The 19,965-nt window shown below is 45.0% G+C and overlaps 2 protein-coding genes and 1 long non-coding RNA gene across 9 annotated transcripts in view; 1 reads left to right on the top strand and 2 right to left on the bottom strand.

Annotated features, from left to right (window-relative positions):
- Positions 1-19,965, bottom strand: part of LOC114500307 (mammaglobin-A-like) — a 259,118-nt gene that overhangs the window by 213,771 nt on the left and 25,382 nt on the right. Inside the window, exon 3 of one of the 6 annotated variants that reach the window (XM_036029571.1) lies at positions 8,842-9,012. The exons of the other annotated variants lie outside the window; for them this stretch is intronic. Within the exon in view, the coding sequence (XP_035885464.1) occupies positions 8,974-9,012 (39 nt within the window). The 3' untranslated portion in view covers positions 8,842-8,973. Of the gene's footprint in view, positions 1-8,841; positions 9,013-19,965 lie in introns of those variants that run through there. 6 annotated transcript variants of the gene reach the window in all.
- The window catches only part of LOC114500658 (secretoglobin family 1D member 2-like), a 140,053-nt gene that overhangs the window by 118,992 nt on the left and 1,096 nt on the right, over positions 1-19,965 (bottom strand). Inside the window, exon 2 of one of the 2 annotated variants that reach the window (XR_004904014.1) lies at positions 19,091-19,217. The exons of the other annotated variant lie outside the window; for it this stretch is intronic. The gene's annotated coding sequence lies outside the window, so the exon portion shown is untranslated. Of the gene's footprint in view, positions 1-19,090; positions 19,218-19,965 lie in introns of those variants that run through there. 2 annotated transcript variants of the gene reach the window in all.
- LOC118501376 lies at positions 8,928-19,961 on the top strand. The gene is made up of 3 exons (XR_004904019.1): positions 8,928-9,011; positions 15,897-15,901; positions 19,940-19,961. It is a non-coding gene; the product is annotated as an uncharacterized LOC118501376 (long non-coding RNA).

Genomic DNA, 19,965 nt, shown 5'->3' with positions numbered 1-19,965 from the left:
GGGACCCTCCGACTCAGGGAGTCTGGCAAAAAACTCCTTTAATAAAAAAATTAAGGTTTATACTCCCAGGTCAATCCCATCCTCTCACTAGCGTGTAGTGGAATTTTCCCAAGACTACCTGACATGGATATTGCAACAGAGTGAAGAGTGAAACAAATACATGAATGCACCTGTCTTCCACTGAGCCAGACATTAAGACTTGGGCAGATAAGAATAGTGCTACTCTCCCACTGAGAAGAAACATTTGTGTAAAGACCAAAGAGCCCTGACCAGTGTGGCTTGGTAGGTTGGGTATCAACCTGTGAAGCAAAAGGTCACTGGTTCCACTCCTATCAGGGCACATGCCTGTGTGCAGGTTCAGTCCTCAGCTGGGGCACAGTAGCCTCCAACCACACTATTTTTCTCTCTTACATTGATGTTTCTCTCTTTTTCTCTCTCCTTCCCCTCATTATGAAAATAAATAAAAACTAAAAAATGACCAAAGAACTAAAGGAATTTGAGGAGAGAGTAGAACAGGATTGAAGCACTGCTGCACACTGCATATGCAACAAAAAATAACTATTTGAAGTATGTCATTCAGTGTAATTTGGAAAACACACTGCTCAGAGACAGGACCAAGGTGGCAATCTATTCGACTTGTTGTGTGCATTCTTCTGAGTCTCCAGTCTTCCTTTTCCTTGAGAACACACATCAGTAATCATCTTGCTACTGTTTTTCTTGCAGTGGATTGAAAAAACAGTGGCTTGTCATTGTGACATCTCAGTGCAGTGCAGAGGCCAGCAGAGGGAACAGGCTGTGCTCAGGCCAGAGGGTGGGGCAGTGGTAGTGCCCCAAGGGGTGTGGATGATGAAGGGTGCACTGTGTGTGGGGAACTGAGAGATGATAATAAAATGGAAATAACTCCACTGCCCCACCATGATTACCACCATGGTCCAGTGTTCTCAACAGTATCACCAATAACAGTCCTCAGTGATGGACACTCTGAACAACTGTTGCCTTGATATAGACCTACTGTTCTCAGATGCCTGTCCAGGACACATCCTGATATCAATGGTTCATCGGAGACCCAGGCTTCTCCCACTGGGTGGCTGTAGCATCTCAAGGCCCTTAGGGCTTACAGGATCCCTGATGCAATGGCAGACATTGGAAGTGGTCAAAGCAATGAAGACATTCAAAGATCAGTCAGTGGTTTCCAGGGGTGGGGAGAGGGAAGAAAAATAGGTAGATCCCAGGGACTGGCGGTCAGGAAAGCTCTCTACACTGTAGGGTGGGTAGGCATTGTTGTACATTTCACCAAACACATGGAATATACTAAATAAGTTCAAAACCTAATGGTAACTATGGGCTGTATGTGATACTGACGTTTCAATAGAGGTTAATCAGTTGTGACACATGTCCCAGTCTGGTGGAGCTGTAGATGGGGGGCAGGGAGGTTGTGGGTTTTCTTGAGTGGGATGCATGTGGGAAATCTGCACTTTCTATTTGAACCTAAAGAGCTCTAAAAAAAAATTGTCTATTGAAAAAGGAGAGTAGGCCTTGGCTGGTGTAGCTAAGTCAATTGAGTGCAGGATGCGAAAAAAGGTTGTCCTATTGATCCCAGTCAGGGCATATGCCTTGGTTCCAGGCCAGGTCCCCAGTGGTGGCCACTGGTGAGATGTAACCACACATTGATGTTTCTCTCCCTCTCTTTCTCCTTACATTCCCCCCTCTCTAAAATAAATAAATAAAATCTTAAAAAAAATTAAAAAAGGAAAGCAGGAAACTGTAAAAAACATTCTCTTCTGATAAAGAAAAACAATCTATGTAAAAATGATTTGAGCTCCAGCCAGTGAGGCTCAGAGGGTTGGAGGGGCATCACATAAACCCAAAGGTCGCAGGTGTGATTCCTGGCCAGGGGTCATGCCTAGGTTGGGGGTTCAATCTGTTAGGTGTGTACACCTGACACAAACAATTGATGTTTTCTCTCACATTGATATTTTTCTCCAATTGTCTTTCTCTGCTACACCCTCTCTAAAATCAATAAGCACTTCCTCGAGATAGGATTTTTCAAAAGTGAATTGATTAGGAATGATGGACATGTGCAACAGAGTGGTGATTGCTGGGAGGAGACGGTTATAAGAGGACTAAATGGTAATGGGGGGAAATACAATAAGGATTAAATTAAAAATGAATTGATGAATTAAACATTTAAGATAATCTACTGAAAACAACTATTGTTCTGATAAAAATTCCTAACATTAGCTGAACCCATGCTCAGCAGAGAACAAGTGACTCCCGTCCTGTAGCTCAGCCATTCCCATCACATAACGTCATGGGAAAAGAGGGACTGTGGCAGCAGGAACAAAACCAGCAGCATAATACTGAAATGGACCTGCAGAAACTCGCAGTGTGTTCAGGAAAAATCATGAACCTTTACTCACAGAGCCACACACTGGATTCTTCAAGGAATCATTTACAGTTTTCCAGGTGTTGACTATTCTCAAATAATTTTATACATTCAATGCTGCCCCCACCAGAGCCCTAGCAGGACAGGTCTACTCTGTTTTGAATTCTAAGGTGTGGTCTGCATGACTCACAATTATAATATTTGCATTTTTTAGATAGTGGAGAGAAGCTTGACCTTGGGCACAGACTAGCGGTTTCAAAGTCAGCTCTACAACTTTCTAACCACGAGTCTTCAGCTGGTGCTGACCCTCCTAGCCTCACGTTCCTCATCTGTCAAGGGTGATCACTTAGTGCTGACCTCAGAGGACTTATGTTGGGACTAATGGATTAACAGAGGAAATGTACTGCATGCAGTGTCTGGGGGTAAATGTTAGCTCTTACAGTTACATCAGGAAGGAACAAATGTAAATACAAAGTCACGCAGAATAAATAACCTCATTCCCAAGTCAAACAGCAGATTGAGTCTAACCGACTCTCCCAACAGTAATGTTTGTTTTCCCTAAGTGCTGACAGAGTGTATTTCTGAACTTGGCTCTGGCCCCACTGAGATTTCTATCAGTTAAGATAAGATCATTACTTTTCAATCACTTCATTTACTGTTTCATGATCACCTCTGAGTCACTGTTACTGTGAAGTTAAAACCCTGATAGGGAATACTGGAACTAATGGTAGAAGAGGGTGGCCAGTGGGAATGGGTGTTACTTACCTAGGGCACAGAAGGTCTATCAACTCTGTTCTCAGAAGGATGCACAGGCACATATGTCCCTCAGATCTCAGGATGACATACCAGGAGTTGTGTAGGGTTTTGGTCTTCAAACCAGTAAACACACCAGGGGGATAAAAACTTGTAAGGTACAGGAACTCCACTGTGTCTTGCTACCCATAGTTGGCAGGGCACTCTCTCCTGGACTCTGGTGCCAGGAGGACACTGAACCAGGGAGAGAGGTGACTCAGACAAAGCAGGGCCACATCCTCTCTTAATCCTGAAAGTTGGTATATGACATTTATTTTGATTTTTAACAAACTTTTACTAAAAAGTTATGACTGGGATTATTGGTGCCCCCTTAAACTGTGTGACTCTCCCTGCAAGTGGCAATTGGCCCATTCTCTTGTTCCCACTGTGACCTACAGGGAGTGAGTTTTTAGGGGCATACATGTGTTTCACAGGAATAAAGCAAAGCAGGAGATTTTGTGATTGGACCTCAGCCCTCCTCCCTTTGCCAGTCCCCAGAGTCCTGTCTGCAGGCAAAAGTTATGAACACCCTTCTGCTCACACCCCCACCAGTCCATCTTCTTTCCTGGGCTATCACTTCACCCAGAATGACCCCTGACAGTTCTTGGGACAATTCAGCTCCTTTCAGAACTGACTCTTCCACCAGGCAAAACCCAAACAGGGAATTAGGCAATCAATACTTTTAGGTTCCACAAAACTGTTATAATTTCTTCAAAAATATTAACCCAAAGTGACTATAGTAATAATGAATATGTACCAATGAATCTTGTAGGGTCTATCTGTCTATTTTTTAATTATATTTTCTTGATTATGCTATCACAATTGTCCATTGTTCTTTTCTCCCCTTTATCCTCCTCTGCCTGGTACCATTTCCCCCAGGATTCCCCACCCCGTTAGTTCATGTCCATGAACCGTACATGTAAGTTCTTTGGGTTCTCCATTTCCTATGCTATTCTTACCACCCACCTGTCTATTTTGTACCTACCATGTATGCTTCTTATTCCCTGTGCCTTTCCCCATTCTCCCTCATCCTCCTCCCAGCTGGTTACCCTCCATGTGATCTCCATTTCTGTGATTCTGTTCCTGTTCTAGGTGTTTGCTTAGTTTGTTTTGGTTTGTTTTCTTTTTAGGTTCAGTTGTTGATAGTTGTGAGTTTGTTGTCATTTTACTGTTCATAGGTTTGATCTCCTTTTTTTATATAAGTCTGTTTAGCATTTCATATAATAAGAGCTTAGTGATGATGAACTCTTTTAATTTGACCTTATCTGGAAAGCACTTTCTCTGCCCTTTCCTTATAAATGATTGCTTTGGTGGACAGTGTAATCTAGGTTGTAAGTCCTTGCTTTTCATGACTTTGAATACTTCTTTCCAGCCCCTTTTGCTGACAAGATTTCTTTGAGAAATCAGCTGACACTCTTATGTGAACACTTTTGTAGGTAACTCTCTTTTGTTTCATCACTGCTTTTAAGATTCTTTCCTTATGTTTAATCTTAGGCAACATGTCTTGATGTGGTCCTCTTTAGATCCAAGTTGTTGGATTCAAAGCTTCCTGGACTCTCTGACCTTCCTGGTCTTGTATGTTGATTTCCTTTACCAGATTGGGAAAATTTTCTCCCTTTGTATTTTCAGATCAGTTTTAAATTTTTTGCTCTTCCTCTTATCTTTCTGGCATCCCTATGATTTTGATGTTGCACATTGGCAGATATCCCAGAGTCTTCTTATACTGTCCTCATTTTTCTGAATTCTTCTTTCATCATTCTGTTCTGGTTGAATGTTTCCTTTTTCCTTTTGTCCAAGTGATTGATTTGAGTCCCGGTTTCTTCCCTTTCACTGTTGGTTCCCTGTATATTTTTCTCTATTTAACTTTGTATAGCTTTCACTTCATCCTTTATTTTGGGGTTGTACTCAACCATTTTAGTGAGCATCTTTATTACTAGTATTTTGAACTCTGCATCTGATAGGTGCTATCTCCTGATCACCTAGTCTTATTTCTAGAGTTTTGGTGGGTTCTTTAATTTGGCCCATATTTCTTTTTCAAGTGTATTTTATTGATTATGTTGTTACAGTTTTCCCAAAATTTCCCCTTTATCGCTCCTCCACCATGTACATCCAACCCTTGAACATTCCCTCGTAATTAGTTCATGTCCATGCATTGTTCAAATAAGTTATTTAACTTCTCTGTTTCCTATACCATTCTTGACCTCTCCCTGTCTATTTTATGCCTGCCAATTATGCTTCTTATTCCCTGTACGTTCCCCCACCTTGCCATTTCCCTCTCTCCATTGCCACTGAAAATCATCTATGTATTGTCCATTTTGCTGATTCCATTCCTGTTCTACTTGTTTGCTTATTTTTGCTTTTTTAGGTTCAGTCTTATAGCTGTGAGTTTGTTGTAATTTTACTTTTCAAGTTTTGGATCTTCTTTGACCCATTTATCTGTTAGGCACACCTGTTAGTGTTGTTAGGGGCAGAGCCTTAGGTATTCTGCAGAGCAGGGCAACCCACATGGTTGCATTGTAGAGCTCTATGCATGGGAGGAGACAGAGAGGGAACAATGGAGCTTTCTTGTCTCTCTCCAGGCTCTCAGGAAACTGGCATTTTCATCCACTGCCACAACCACGACAGGTTTTTACATCAGTGATTCAGAGGGTTTATTTGTCCCACTGTTGGGAACCACCCTGACTGGTATCAGAAGCTGAAACCCCCACCTAGGCTAAGGCTAAGGGAACGCCCCTGGAACCGTAAGCCAGCAAGGAGACAAGGGCTTGTCTCCCTGGCAGGAATGCTGCTTCTGCTGCTTTATTCATAACTGAACCCCAAAAAGCTTGGTCAGTTAGCCAAAGACGGGTAAGATTCCCCACGGGGGGAATGACCTAAGCCAGGCACGATCACTTTGGGAGGCCCCCCAAAAGAAGGACTTTGGGGGCTGCAGTGTAAGGGGGTGATGGACCCTCGCTCCTCAGCTTTGACATAGCCTGAGTTCTCATTGTCTGGGAGAAAATCTCCTTATTGCCTTAGTCCCCATGCTAAGCCTAAAACAATGACAGGGTGGTACAGCTCTGTGCTGAAAGGGCAGATTCCCTGGGTGATCAGGCCTAAGAAAGAACATGTAAATTACTGTGAAACCTGCTTTGTTTAGAATGCTCTCAGTTGAATGAGAGGGGTCCAAGGAGGAAGTTTGTTCCTCAAAGTCTTACAGCTGTTTGACCCCCCCCACTCAATAGAGCGGCAGAATTCCTTGTTTTCTATGGTTCCTTACTTCCCCCTGATAAGTACTGTACTTTACCTGAATTATTATGCAAAATGAGCCCAATAAAAGCAGGTATGGACGGTAAATCAGGGCCCTCCCCACTAGGGGGGGTGGCCACTTCCGTCCCTACTTCCCCACAGAAACTAGTCTTGTCTCTGTGCATGTGTGTTTGTTTCTCACGTGTTTTTCGGCGAGCCATCCACAGCGTTCCGTGGTCACTGCTGGCTGGTGACCCACACGCAACATCCCACTATGGAACTGTGGTCTGTGTGGTCTGTGTCACTCCCCTATTGTTCCTCTCAGCTTATCCGCAGGCAAATATGAGACCACCAGGTCTGCCAATGGTCATGTTGCTATGTGTCCTCTCTGCCCCTGCTGCCCATCATTGCTGCTCCCACCAGTCTAGTTGATTGTTGCTTCTTTAACTTGGTTGTGAACCTTCCATTCAGTTTGATTCCGGTAGTGGTAGTTCTGGTTGATTTTTGTTTTTAAATTGGTTGTTTCCTTTTTCTGGTTGAGCAAAGAGGTGAAGTATATCTACCTTTGACTCCATCTTGGCCAGAACACCTATTTTTCTTTATATCAATGCATAAAGAAGAGGCTGAAAGTACCTAAGACTCAATAGGTCATAATAAGGAACATGCTCCCACTTCTCCACAGCACCTCCAGGTTGGTCACAACATTAGACCCAGACAAAAGGACCATATCCCTGGATGCACACCTCACATTCTAACATTATGCTTATTATACCCCCTACACACATGTTTATTAGGAACTCATGGTCCCTGCTGAGTCTTGGTGCTTTGCATGCCCATGCAGAAGTTGGACTTTGCTCACTGATTGATATTGCCTGTTTGGAGGGGAGTTCACATTTGTGCACTCAATAGGATGAGTGGAGGGAGACACAGAAGGCCTGTGATGGGGATTCAGAAGGAGAAGTCTGACTGCAGCCACTGAAATGGCCATGCTCTCATTGGATTGGTTACTGGCTTGGGAGGGAGGAGAGGCCACAGGATCCTGAGCTATGGCAGCTTCAAGGATCCTCAGAGCAAGCGTGGATACCAGAGGTCAGCCCTTGGATGGAGTAGTCAGAGAAAACTCCCCAACTCCTCAGACTCAGCTCCTGGGCCACATTGGTCCTACCTGCTTCAGGACATGCCATAGCTGCCCCAGTGCAGGTAGGGGGACATTTATATGTTCATGTGTTCCTCAAAGGCCCATCTTGTCTCCTGATATAGTTAGGGAGGTCAGTCAGAGAGCATTTGCCTGCATTACTTGGAAAAGTTGGTGTAAATCATGCGGATTGTGCTGACACACCAGCAATGGCCAGAGGACAAAGTTGATTGAATTATTGGAAGTTATGTGGGAGACGTGTGCAGGGAAGCACTGGCTCCAGTGTGCCTATGCCAAGTGGTGGTGTGTGTGGACCCCAGATGGGGGGTTGACTCATGAGAATGTCTCCAATGCCAAATATGTGAGAACCACACCTGTGAAAATGCACCAAATTGGGAGGGAGGAAAGCAGGTGAAAGCTGCACAAATGAGCCAGGGAATGAACGTTTTTGTGAAGGGGATTAAGGCAATGTGAGTGGGAGTGGAAGGTGAGAAAGTGTTTTTGAGGCATAGCTGCCCAGTGCACCCCCCTTACTGGCATCCCCTGGGAAGCTGGCCAGTAACCTGTGGAGGGAGGCTTACTGGGGGCATACTTGAAGGGATAAGAGGGTGAAATAGATGAGCCACCACTTGGCATACAGGGGCCATCAGAGATTCCTGACTATCCCAAGAGGAAGCCCAACATAGTCAGAATCCAAGTGTGGAATGTAGACATTCAGGCAAGGCTCAGTGCCTTGTCAGGAGGAGGAGATGACCTATGTTCACTGTTCAGGGGAAAGTTCATTCACAGGGGTTCACCTGTGAGGTGAGAATTTCCTCTTAGGGGTGTGAATTGAGGGTGAGGATCTTCATCAGCACTGGGTGGAGGTATCATGCACATAGATGGTGAGGGTCTTTGTCAAAACTGTGTGGAGACCTAGGGTCTAGGACAGAGAATGCCCAAACTGGAACCCGGCCATGGTAAATGGGCACATCATCAACTCAGTTCTGCCATGGACCAGGGAACCTCAGCAGGCCTCCATCACTAGGACCTGAGAGCTTGAAAGTGCCTAGATGGACCTGAGGGCAGGGATGAGGGAGGACAGTCACATGCCAGTGACAGGATGGTCTGCGAGGAATGAGGGACAGGATGCCTTTCAGATTCTCAGCATTTTGCCCTTGAGTTGTGTAAAGAATAGTTGTGCACAGGTGTGTATACACACGTGTGTGTGTGAGAAATGCAGGTGTGATGGCGAGCCTCCCTAAAGCCTTCATTTTATTCAACCACTAAGAAACAACTTTCGTTTTGCAGATGCTTTATAGAAGTGAAAATGTATGTGAGGTTTCAACAATTGTCTTGCATTTGTAGATCCAAAGATGAAGAAGAAAAGCTAAGCTGTGGTTTCTACCTGTGAACAGTCAGTTTCTGGACAATCTCTGAGGTCATGTGGAAGTTAGTACCAAGCACACCAAAAGCTACTGTATATTTCTTGTTGGAAAACCAAAACAGAGACATCACTTACATCTCACTTGTTCTTACCAAGGAACATCCTGAGAAACAAACATGCCTCCTCATTGTTCTCCTGGATTGGTCCACATGCATTGACAGGAAGCTGGTGCTGGAAGAAAAGCTGGAAGTATTTCATTTATTCCATCTCAGGTGACCATGAGTGATTCCAAAGGCTGCTGAAGGTGTCCTATTTTGTCCTCCCAGGGATTGTTTCCTTGGTCAGGTTATCTGCATGTTTCCTCTTCTTTGAAACAATGTAGCTAACAATATGCTGTGTTTCAGTCATCAGTACCTCAGTCCAAAAACGAGGGAATGTGAAGTTCTGACTTTGTGCACGTCAGAACAGCCACAGCCCCAGGCCCCACCCAGCAACTGTGGTCAACAACACATTGCAGGTGTGGGTTCTTTGTGATTTGTCTAACTGAGGATTGAAAGAAAATACCCATCCTCTTGAACTGAAGGAGCTGATAATTTAATGTTTTTTACTTAGGTGAATACAGATACAAATGTTACTCTTTCACCACTTTCAATGCACAGCTAATTATGTGAAGAACATGCAATCGGCAGCACACCCAACCTCCAGGACCTTCTCATCTCGCTGCCATGTAGCTGAAGACCCTCCACATCTGCCAACTTCCTTCCCAGCTGCCCTGGAAACCACTCTTCAACCTCTCTGTCTAAGAGAGTGGCTACTGTACAAAATGTGATATTTGTCTTTTGATGACTGGCTCGTTTGTTTTTCCATAGTTCCTCAAGTTTCATCCATGCCATCCCCTGTGTCAGGAATTTTTTAGTGATGTGCACTTTCCTTTATGTGCTGTGGCAGTGTGTTCAGGTGGTTACCCTGTAATTTTGTAAATTGCATATTAGGGCAGGGAATGAAAACTAGAAAACACTACACCATATCTGTAATATGTGGAAAGACTGCCACATGTGAAACCACTGATTTCTGTTTTTCCCTCTCCCGCCATCCAGGGCAGATTCTCAGACATGATTCCACATGTCACCCTGTGGGCTTTAATTCATGGTGAAGGAATCCACCCACTGGTGCTAGCACACTTAGGTTACTTGACAGTGCAGTGACGGTTGTGTTAAGATGGAAGAAAACTTGCTGAGAAGCATGACCATCACGTGTTTCAAAAGAGTTGTCACAAACTGACAGCCTGCATGTCCTGTCTCTCAGTTTAAACACAGTTAAAGAGACACTGAAATTACCTGCAGCTCTTGGAACTTCTCCAGAGTTTCTTTGCTCTATTGAAGAAAACTTTCTTTCATGAATGTGAAGGCCTTTTTGGTTTCTTCGCCTGGTAAGAACTCTTGCATGTTATTGATGTATTCAGTCACATCCACATTAGGATCAATGGTCATATTGACCACATCATCCAAAAGATTGCAGCCAATCCTTGTGACAAAAGCAGGCAAATGCAGGCTCAGTGACACAGGTGTGAGCTCCATGTGAGGCCTGACTGTGATGCTGTCATCTTTTCTTACCACAGGGACATATGCTCAGAGAGGCAATGGGAAGGGTCTGAGTCCTCAGTTCTAGGAGACTCAAGTCAGGACCTGGGATTTTCTTTTAGACCTAAAGCATCTGCCTCCTTGTCTGTACACCCACCCAACCCCAAACACACAGCACTGACACTAGTGAAATGGGCTGCTGTGCACTGGGGCATTGGAAAGCAGCAGCACTTGCACAAGCGCTCTTAGCACAGACCTACTCCAAAGCCCACGCTGTCCCCGTGCTCACCTGCATAACAGTACAAGGGGAGGGAAGTCAGCATGAGGACTGCCACCAGCTTCATGGCTCAGGCAGCTGCTCTGGGCTGGTCACTCCGACGTGGCAGGATGAAGGAGCTCAGTTTGGAGGTGACTGTCCAGAAGGAAGCCTTTTATTCTCTTGGTGGCTACCCTAATATCTCCTACAAATGACAGGATGAGTCACAGGGTAAACCTGGCCCTGGTGAGGAAGGGAGTTGGAGAATTTCCCAGACCCAGCCTGCCTGGGCTCTGTTCCTATAACCACAGGAGACAGAGCTTTGAAAACCCTCAAAGGTCTCAGAATTGCAACAATGGTGAGGACGTTAGATAAAGTTAACATCAAAGTGCTTGCAAACGAATAAGGCAAATGACAACCTTGTGAGCCTCTCTTGTCATCCCTGTTGCTTTATTATTGTTGTGGTCTTCATTATCTCTTCCTCCCTCCCCAATTCTTTATCCCCTCCTCCCTCCTATTTTTCTTCACCTTCAGCTCTTCTTCCTTCTCCCCACCCGCTTCCCCTCCTCTTGTTTCTTTTTTACCTGTTCAGGGTACAAGAACACATTTCGTATTCAGTCTGTGTTCCTCCTGATTCTGTAAACACCTTGGCTAAGTACAATTCCTCATGTTGTCTCTCGATGACAGACTTTCCTCATACATAGACTGCAACCCAGGTACTTTTGCTTGGAAAATAGGAATAATTTCTCATCTTCTTTGAAGGTCATTTTCAAAAAGACTTTCTCACTTAGTTAGATCAACTTCATAAAATTAGTCATAAACTCATAATTAAGTTTAGTGATTTTTAGTTCATTAAGATTTTTGTTCCACTGATTCAAAGGATGATTAGCGAAGTATGATTGCAGATGCGGGGGGGGGGGATGATGTATGGTGAGAGGATTGTAAATTGGGGTCATGCAGCTGTAGATTTGAACCTTTGATGCAACCCCAAATCATGACATGTTCTTGGGCAAGTTGCAGTGCTGGTCATCCCCAGGTTCCTTTTCATCATTTCTGAAGTGGACACACATGATCTTCTGGCCCTTAAGGGCATTCACCCAGTGTTTCCACACTGGTATAACTGAAATTCTCTACTGGAGTGGATCTTCTCACTCCTTGCACCCACTCCTGTGGCCATTTGTCCATGTATAGAGATATTTTTCATCAAAAGGGTGAGACCAGGTGCCCCACTAATCCACTTGTGATGCTCAGGGATTCCACTGAAACAAGAGTTTCACCTACAATGGCACTAAAGTCATGGTGGAGATACCCAGTGTGCACTGTGTCACACCTGCCACAAACCTCTATCCACCTTGTGGCAACAGATGGGGAGTGGGAGAGGGTCTCAGTGGATAGTTTTTGGGCAGTTAGTGGAGCTCCAGTGCTGACTGATGCCACAGCCCTGTCCATACCTCTATGTTTAATACCATAACTATGAGAAAATTAATTGCTATTATTTTAAGCTCCCCACTGGTGGTAATTTGTTACAGCAGCTGTAGGAAAATATACACAAAAGCATTTCTCACCTCACCTCCCTTCACATCACATCAACCTGTTTCATTTTCTTCCCAGCAATTACCACTTGTCCTCTGTCATCTTCAACACCATTCTTACCTCCTTTCCATCCAACTTGCTAGACTGAAAATCCCATCAGATTCATCCCAGGGTTTGTCTCATCAACTCCTGCATTTCCAGTATCTGGCACCATAGCTGACACACAACACAGATAAATACATGAGTTAATTAGCAACTTGAATGGTGCTCTTTCCTTCCATATTCGTTATCATTATCATAGTCCCAGCAACCATAAAAAGAAAAGGAAGACAAAGATATTCTTCCCCGATGTTCTGTGAACAAATACAGCACATGTGGGTCAGCCTAGATTCCAGGTTGACCTGAGATGATGTGCAGCATCTTCACTTATTTTTTGCCTAATTTTATCTCTGCAAATTTGAATCCTGTCCTTCCCTGCCATTTCTGTCTTAAACTTCCTGTCACTGTCAACATTTTTTAAAAGATAATGATATAGAAGCAATGTTCACAAAATGAAATAATGAGAAAGAACTCCCATTGAGAAGCAATAGCCATCTCTCGAAACTGGTCCACAGCTGCTTTGCCAGCCTCACCTGCAGCTTCTTTCACTATGTCTCCTGCTGTTGACTGTGGGATTATTTTCTACTCTTCTCTGTGGATGCATTATAGACACTCATGTTCTGTCCTGTGCTCACCAGATTACATGCTTCATCGTTCTTCATTTAGGCCTTATTGTAGAGCATATTCCCTCCTCCATTCTGAGAAAAAGGTCATTGGTGATAACACTGTTGAATATTTGTAATTCTGAAACATATTTATCTTCATGCTTATAGGCTAGCTGACTGTATAAGAATTCTAGTTGTATACAGTATAGGTCAGAGCCTCTGAATCTTCAGTATTACTTTGCATTTTTCAGTCTTGTGTTGATTGAATTTTTATTGTCCACCTTTGCCTGTGACTTAGTGTTTCTGATAGAGATGGATCTTGAAGAGTTCTGGCTAGACAGTGGCAGGAAAGGGGGCATGGCAAGACGGGGCTGAGTGAGGGGTGGGATGCAGGAAACATTGTAAGTGGAAAGGGTGAAGCTCCTAGTTCAGTGTGTGACAGATTTCCCTCTCCTCAGGCTGAGACTAAGTGAGAAGGAGGCCCTGCCTGGAGTCATCATAAACTTGCCTTGGTGATTGACACAAGGAAAAACTCTCCAACTCCTTTCCAGAACACGGTGGCAGGAGCAGGTGATGTACTGCCAGTCTCACTAGGAAAAGGGATAGGATTGGCTGGGGTAAAAGAAGCCTCCAGGATTGCTCAAAATTTTTGGCCTGAAGATGTAAAACAGGGTCGGGAGAAACACAGTGGTTTTCTCCCCCTTTCTCACTGTGTGGAAGTCCCAGTGACTGCCAACAAGAGGGCACTGCAAGCCACTTTGCCAGGGGACTGGAACTGCCCATTCTCCTTAGGGAGTAAGGGGCAGCTGAGCAGGTGACTGCTGCCACACTGTCCCAAACCACTGGTTAAATGGATGCAGGGATGAGCTGACAGCCAGAGTGATAGGGCACAGGTACTGGGCTGAGGAGCACCAGTGGAAGAAATGGCAGTGTGCTATGTGTAGGGCACTGACTACTACCAGACTCTAGGAGAAGCCCAAGGCCCAACAGTGAAGAGGAAAGAAGCCATCTTGCCTGGACAATTGTTCAGTGGCCACCTGTAGGTTCTGAAGGGATGGGATTTTTAATGGGAGAAGGAACTCAGGGTGCACCTAGTCTCTGTCTGGCAGACAGCATCTGGGGGTTTTCTGGGTGTTCTCGAGGGAACAGGCTCTGTGGTAGATGCTTGCCATTCTTTCAGAATTGTGCTGCTTTTGAATATATGACTCCTTCCCATTTTCACCAAACCTCTGCTTCTAGATTTTTTTCCTAGTGGGTGGAGGCATACAGCAGAACCCCTGGTACTGTTCAGTGATGTTTCTTCTTGAAAGAATCATTTTTGTTTAGGATGATGTTCCAAAAAGTCACAAAAATGCATGGAAAGTGAGTGAGCTACTCCATTTCATATTTTTCACTGTGGGGAAATTTTCTTGGTACATTTATTTGTTGACTTTCCCCCCACCAACATCTGTCTCATTTCTGAAGTTTTTAGTTACATGTGCTTTTCTTTTTTTTCATATTCCTGTCTTTTAGATATAGGAACCCAGAAAGACCAGCATACTGCTGCCTGTCACCTACCACAACCAATAGCAGAGGTAGACTTTGAATCTTTATGGGCTCTTTATTCACTTGACTGATGAACTGAGAGGATGACGATTTTGTACCCTAACAGACCATCTTCAATTCCATTTTCAACAAACCTTTTCATTAAGAGGAAAGTGTAGGTAAGGGGATTGGACTTCAGGGAAGACTTTCATCAGATAAAAGCTGCACCATTATTTCATCTGTGTCTTGGGTGGTGCTCTTTCATCCATGTCCTCAGCAGTGGTTGCTGTTAAGTTTCCTGGGCAGTGGTGGTCTCACCATGGAGCAAAATGGCTCAGATACCATCTTCAATGCTTGCAGTCCTCCTGAGGTACAAAGGTGGAACTGCTAATGGTCTCCTGGAGTCAGGGTGGGTCATATCTTCAGTTCCTGAAACAATACCTTGTTACATACATTGATTACTAAACTTATTAGCTACTACCTGACACTGAAAATTTTCCAACATTTCAGGCCACCTTCATAGATCCTTTTGTTGCACTGTTTTGCTTTATCTCCTATATCCATTATCACATTTTCCTGCTGTCATATTTTTTACTTTTCCAGAACACTTTGTTTTACTCTAAATGTTTTTTAACAGTAATTGCTCTCTCATCCTCACCTCCCCTTCTTGGCCGAGTCTGGGAGACCAGAGTGAGAAGCCAGGCCAGGGTTAGAGGCAAGCTGATGGCACTCAACTACCATAACCCTGTTGGCTTCATTTCCAAAGATGAAACAAAATATAGAAACTTTATTGTTTGGCTTGCAGAACAGAAATCCTGAGACTCAGTGAGTGGGTTTGGGGCAGGCTCTCTAAAACTCTTCTCTCTCTTCCAGAAAGGTAAACCCATGAGGAAAATCTAACAGAGTTGACATCATATAGGATTGGAGATGATGTGTCAGCATTGCTGAAACAGGGTGTTCAGGGGCGTCAACACACAGACCCTGTTGTTGTTCACCATCACCTCTCTGCTGCCTCTCAGAGAGCTATAGTCTGTGCAACTGTCCTCTGCATGTTTGGTAAAATACACAGACTTAAGGTGGGTGTTTCATCCTCATTTGAATGTACATGCACTGGCACAGGACACAATCCCAGTTGTTTTTTTCACAATCTCCAATGACAGTGTAGTTGGATCAGTGATTCTCCCATAGAGTGATCCATCTCTCATATCCCACCCTGACCCTAGGGCTGGAGAATCTCTCACCTCCACAGGGCCAGCAGGTATTGACCAAAACACTCCTTCACAACACCCTAAGTCTCTTGACAACAGAGCAATGACCCAATGACCTGCAGAGGCTAGGTTCCCAGGGCTAGAGAAGAGACCAGGGGAAGTTCTCCAGGTGACAGCCCATGAGGCTGGGTGCTCTGACTGCCATGCACAGCCTTGATGTCCTCCCTGGATCACTGTTGGTGTCAGCCACCAAAATCACTCTGCTTGGTGCTAGATCCCTTGAATGTGGAGGTGAGGAAGGGGGACCATGTGAGTTGTACTGTAGATGTCCCCACATGTGGGTCTTGGAGTGGGACTTGGGCCTCACTGTCTTTTGGTGTCTTCCCAGTTGATTCTGAGCAGACACAGAGGCAGGCTTGATGGGCGGTGGGTAGGACATCCTTCATTCCCCTGGCTGTGGTGGTAACAGTCTGTCACCTTCCTCGAGATTAGTCAGGGTAAAATGAGACTGAAAATGTCAACCTTCCAGGACAATGTCACCCATAGGGCTATTGGAAGCATGTGAACTCTTATGTGTTTTAGAAATAATAACAATGTGAACATTGGTGCTTTCATATTGTCAGTTGAGTCAGGATGGTTTCCAATGAACTTTGGGGTGTGAATACCACACCACAGAAAAGTAAAGTGCTACCAGTGGGACAGCGGTGCAATTCTGTGTGTGTGTCTGGGTGTGACTGCATGTCTGAAGGTGTGCTCTGTGTATGACCATGCGCACTATCTGTGTGTTGGTGAGTGTAACTTGTATGTCTGTGTATAAATGTTCATTGTAAGATGTGAGAGTTAGAAAAGGTCCCATTGAAGAGGGGATGTGCAAGGTGGCTTACAGTTGAGGTCATCATCTGTCCCATGCTGAGGACAATGCAGAGGCACAGGGATAACCACCAGCCCCGTGTGGAGGTTCAACCCAATGTAACAGGAGGAATGGCACATGGACAAGGCTGAGTAGAGAGCCTGGTGATCAGGATGATGTGTCAGAAGGCCCAGGATCAGGGTCATGAAAGGCCTTGTGTGCAGCACCAACTGTGGTCCCCCATGCTCCCTGCATGGCCCCTTGTCTGTGTTTCTCAGGCTGTGCCTGCCAAGGGAGTCATGAGTCTTTGTGTTTACCAAGCATAGTGTGTAGAGTCAGTATGCAATGCATTTCAGAAAACAGAGACTAATGTAAGCATAACTGTTCCCTGAAGTGATAAAAAACCCACATTTATTGTAAAGACTTTGGACATAATTAATAATAGTAGGGAAGTCTTATGTTTGCTTTCTGAATCATAGTTTGCCCATCACACATTCTTCATAATTAGAGATGGGTTAGATCTAATAATAAGTACTCTTACTTGAAACATTGAGGAAGCCATGTCCTCTAGTGTTTGGAAGTTGCAGAAGTAAGGTTAGAATTCCACTTGGAGGGTCACATTGGCATCCATAGGGAGGGTGTATGGCAGGAGGGGCATCTCTGACCCAGAGGACTGTTTAGGGCCTTGGCCACACTGGGTAAGGCATGGACTGTGATGATGGCTGTGCGGATGGAAAGGCCAAGATATCCAAGGGATTCTTGGTCATGGATGGGGCAGAACTTAGTGGACTGTTAGGTGTCAGGAAGCAAATGAGCTGAAGTAGCCTCATAACGTCCCCCTACCCCCTGCCAAATCCATACCCTAAATTGGGGCCTGTGGTTTATCCTTCATGGCACAAAGGGCTTTGTAGATGTGACATAGGTGAAGAGTGTGAATTAGGGAAAAAATTCTGAATTTCCTGGGGGCCCCCAAATGCCATGTTATATATTGTAAATGAAGGGGCAGAGAGAGATTTGCAAACACACAGAAAGGGAGAGGGCAAGGTCCCCTCCCAGGGGAGAGAAAAGAGCAATGTGGCCACTTCATGAGGAGAATGACCCCAACTCCAAAGACAGACTTTTGGACATAAACAAGACAGGTAGAGAAGTGCAGGGCAAGTACTTTATGGAAGCAAGACGTTGAAACCTTCACATTTTCTGGGGATGATCAGGCCATCCCTGAATGACAGAGACTCTCATGTGTAAGATTTTTAAAGTCTTGTTATTACATATGGACTGTATATTTTTGCAAAATAGAGGAAGAAAGACAGGGGACATCTGCCATGCTGCACTTGGAGATTACATACTCACAGGGACTTCTGTTCACAACAACATGTGAGGGACATTGTACCCAGCAAAGGCACATGGAGCCACCAGGCAGGAGAGCTGAGTGGGTGGGGAATTCAATAATCTTGGTGCAGTCATGAGAAACTATGCATGACAGGGAAGAACATGTCCATAGCCAGACAAATAAAACTGGAGTGACCCAGGCATGGGACTCAGGTTTCTAATGGAGCTGGGATAGAGTCAAGGGTTGGGCCAAGCAGCCCAGAATATCCTCCCTCAGAGTCCCAGGTGCAAGGGCTCTATGTTTTCTCTCCAAAGTAGACACAGAGTGACAGAACAGAACAGGAGCAAGAGGGGTTGTGGGACATTCTGTCTGTAGAAGATGTTATGTCTTCTTGAGGAAATGAAACTGACAGCACATGGACATCTCCACACTGAGTACCCAGCCTGTGTGGGAATTTGTACCAAATCCAACTTTGTTCAATGGGTGGACAAACTAGGAAACTATTGTGAATATCTGATTTCTTTCCCTACACATAACGAGAGTGTTTCAGCTCCACCAGAACCTGCAGAGGAGGTAACAGGGAGGGTCTCTGGCTGCTGGCCATGGTTGGTGAGGGCTGGGAAAGTGGGACTCAGGTATAGGGAGGGGACTGCTCTGTGAGAGCTGGAGGAGCCCCAAGCAGCCTCCCCTCAATCCTGACATAGGGCCTTGGCCAGGACCCTCTCAACTGCTGATTCCCTCCAACATTCTCCACCCTCCCTGAGGCTCCCCAAAGACTGTGCTAGTGGGTGCAATAACTGGCACTCTGAACTATGAACCCTCCAAGGAAGCAAGGCAGAACTCTCTGACCTTCAGCATCACCTCCTGGGCCCTGGTTGTCCTCCTCAGGACGCTGTGGGGGATGTGGTATCCAGAAAGGTGACCTGAGAAGGAGGAACATGTTACATGTAATGTGCAGCCTTAGTCTAGCTCAGCAGGTGTCATGTCATCATCCACCCTTTGGCCACATGCCACTCTGTCTGAGGTGAGAAGAGGGGCAGGTACCTCTGGCCCTGTGCCCACAGAGCAGCACCCTGATCTCCCTTCTGGTTGTGCAGCTGAGCAGTAACCCCTATAGAGGAAGGAGAAATGACTTACTGCAACATTGAAAATATTCTCTCTGTCCTGTTTGGGCATAAGGTCGATGCATTGCTTCACATTTAATGTGGCCTCAACAGCTTCTCTAGGTGGAAGAAATTTCAGAAGATGGATATTGTAGAGCTTTGCAGGATCAAAAAAGAAGCTTCTAAGTGAACTCACATAAGCTGGACAGACTCTTGCATTTGCTGGAGTAGAAGAAGAAATACAATTGATGTAATGAAGTCAATTTTCCCTGATGGCACCTGACCTTAGTACCACACAGGAACACCAGGAGGTTTATGGTCTTATACTGTTTTTGCGCCAGTCACAATACAAAATCCTAGAAAACACTGACATGCTCAAATCACATAGCGGCAGCAGGGCTGGTTCTAGAAATCAGGTTGACTGAGGCCAAGTGCAGGTGTTCAGAGTTAAGTACATGCAGACCTTTCCAAGAAAATCCTGCTTTGCTGAAATTCATGTTCCCTGGGTTTCAGAAATTAGAGTTTGGTCTGTTGTTAGAGTGACATGTTCTTTGGTCTTCGACACTGGGGAAGAGGAGCTCTTAGTGAACAGTGTTTCCAGCAGAGTGGGAGGGGATGATCTCACAGAGATCACAGAACAGAGACCAAGGCTGGAGAGAAGCAGGGACAATGAATGAAAGTTGGAAGATGCTCTTCTGAGAGTAAATTAAACAATAGAATTATGTCTTTGGGTGAAAAGGGCTAAAAAGCTTAGAAAGGAATTTGAGGCTTACACACCAACCACAACTAGCTCTTCTGGTCTTCAATGAATACAAAATTCCTTTGAGATGGTGAAAGGTGGCAACCAAGGCCTGCTTTCAGCTCCAAGGGGATTGTGCTTAGACTTGAAGTAAACACTCTTCCTGGTCTGGATTTTCCATCCCCACACCCTGCTCTGTCCCCAGGTCTTTACAACCACCTACAGGAGGGA

The sequence above is a fragment of the Phyllostomus discolor genome, chromosome 6, assembly GCF_004126475.2.
Source record: "Phyllostomus discolor isolate MPI-MPIP mPhyDis1 chromosome 6, mPhyDis1.pri.v3, whole genome shotgun sequence".
In the NCBI taxonomy this organism is placed as follows: domain Eukaryota; kingdom Metazoa; phylum Chordata; class Mammalia; order Chiroptera; family Phyllostomidae; genus Phyllostomus; species Phyllostomus discolor.
This window is presented reverse-complemented; position numbering and strand designations above follow the sequence as displayed.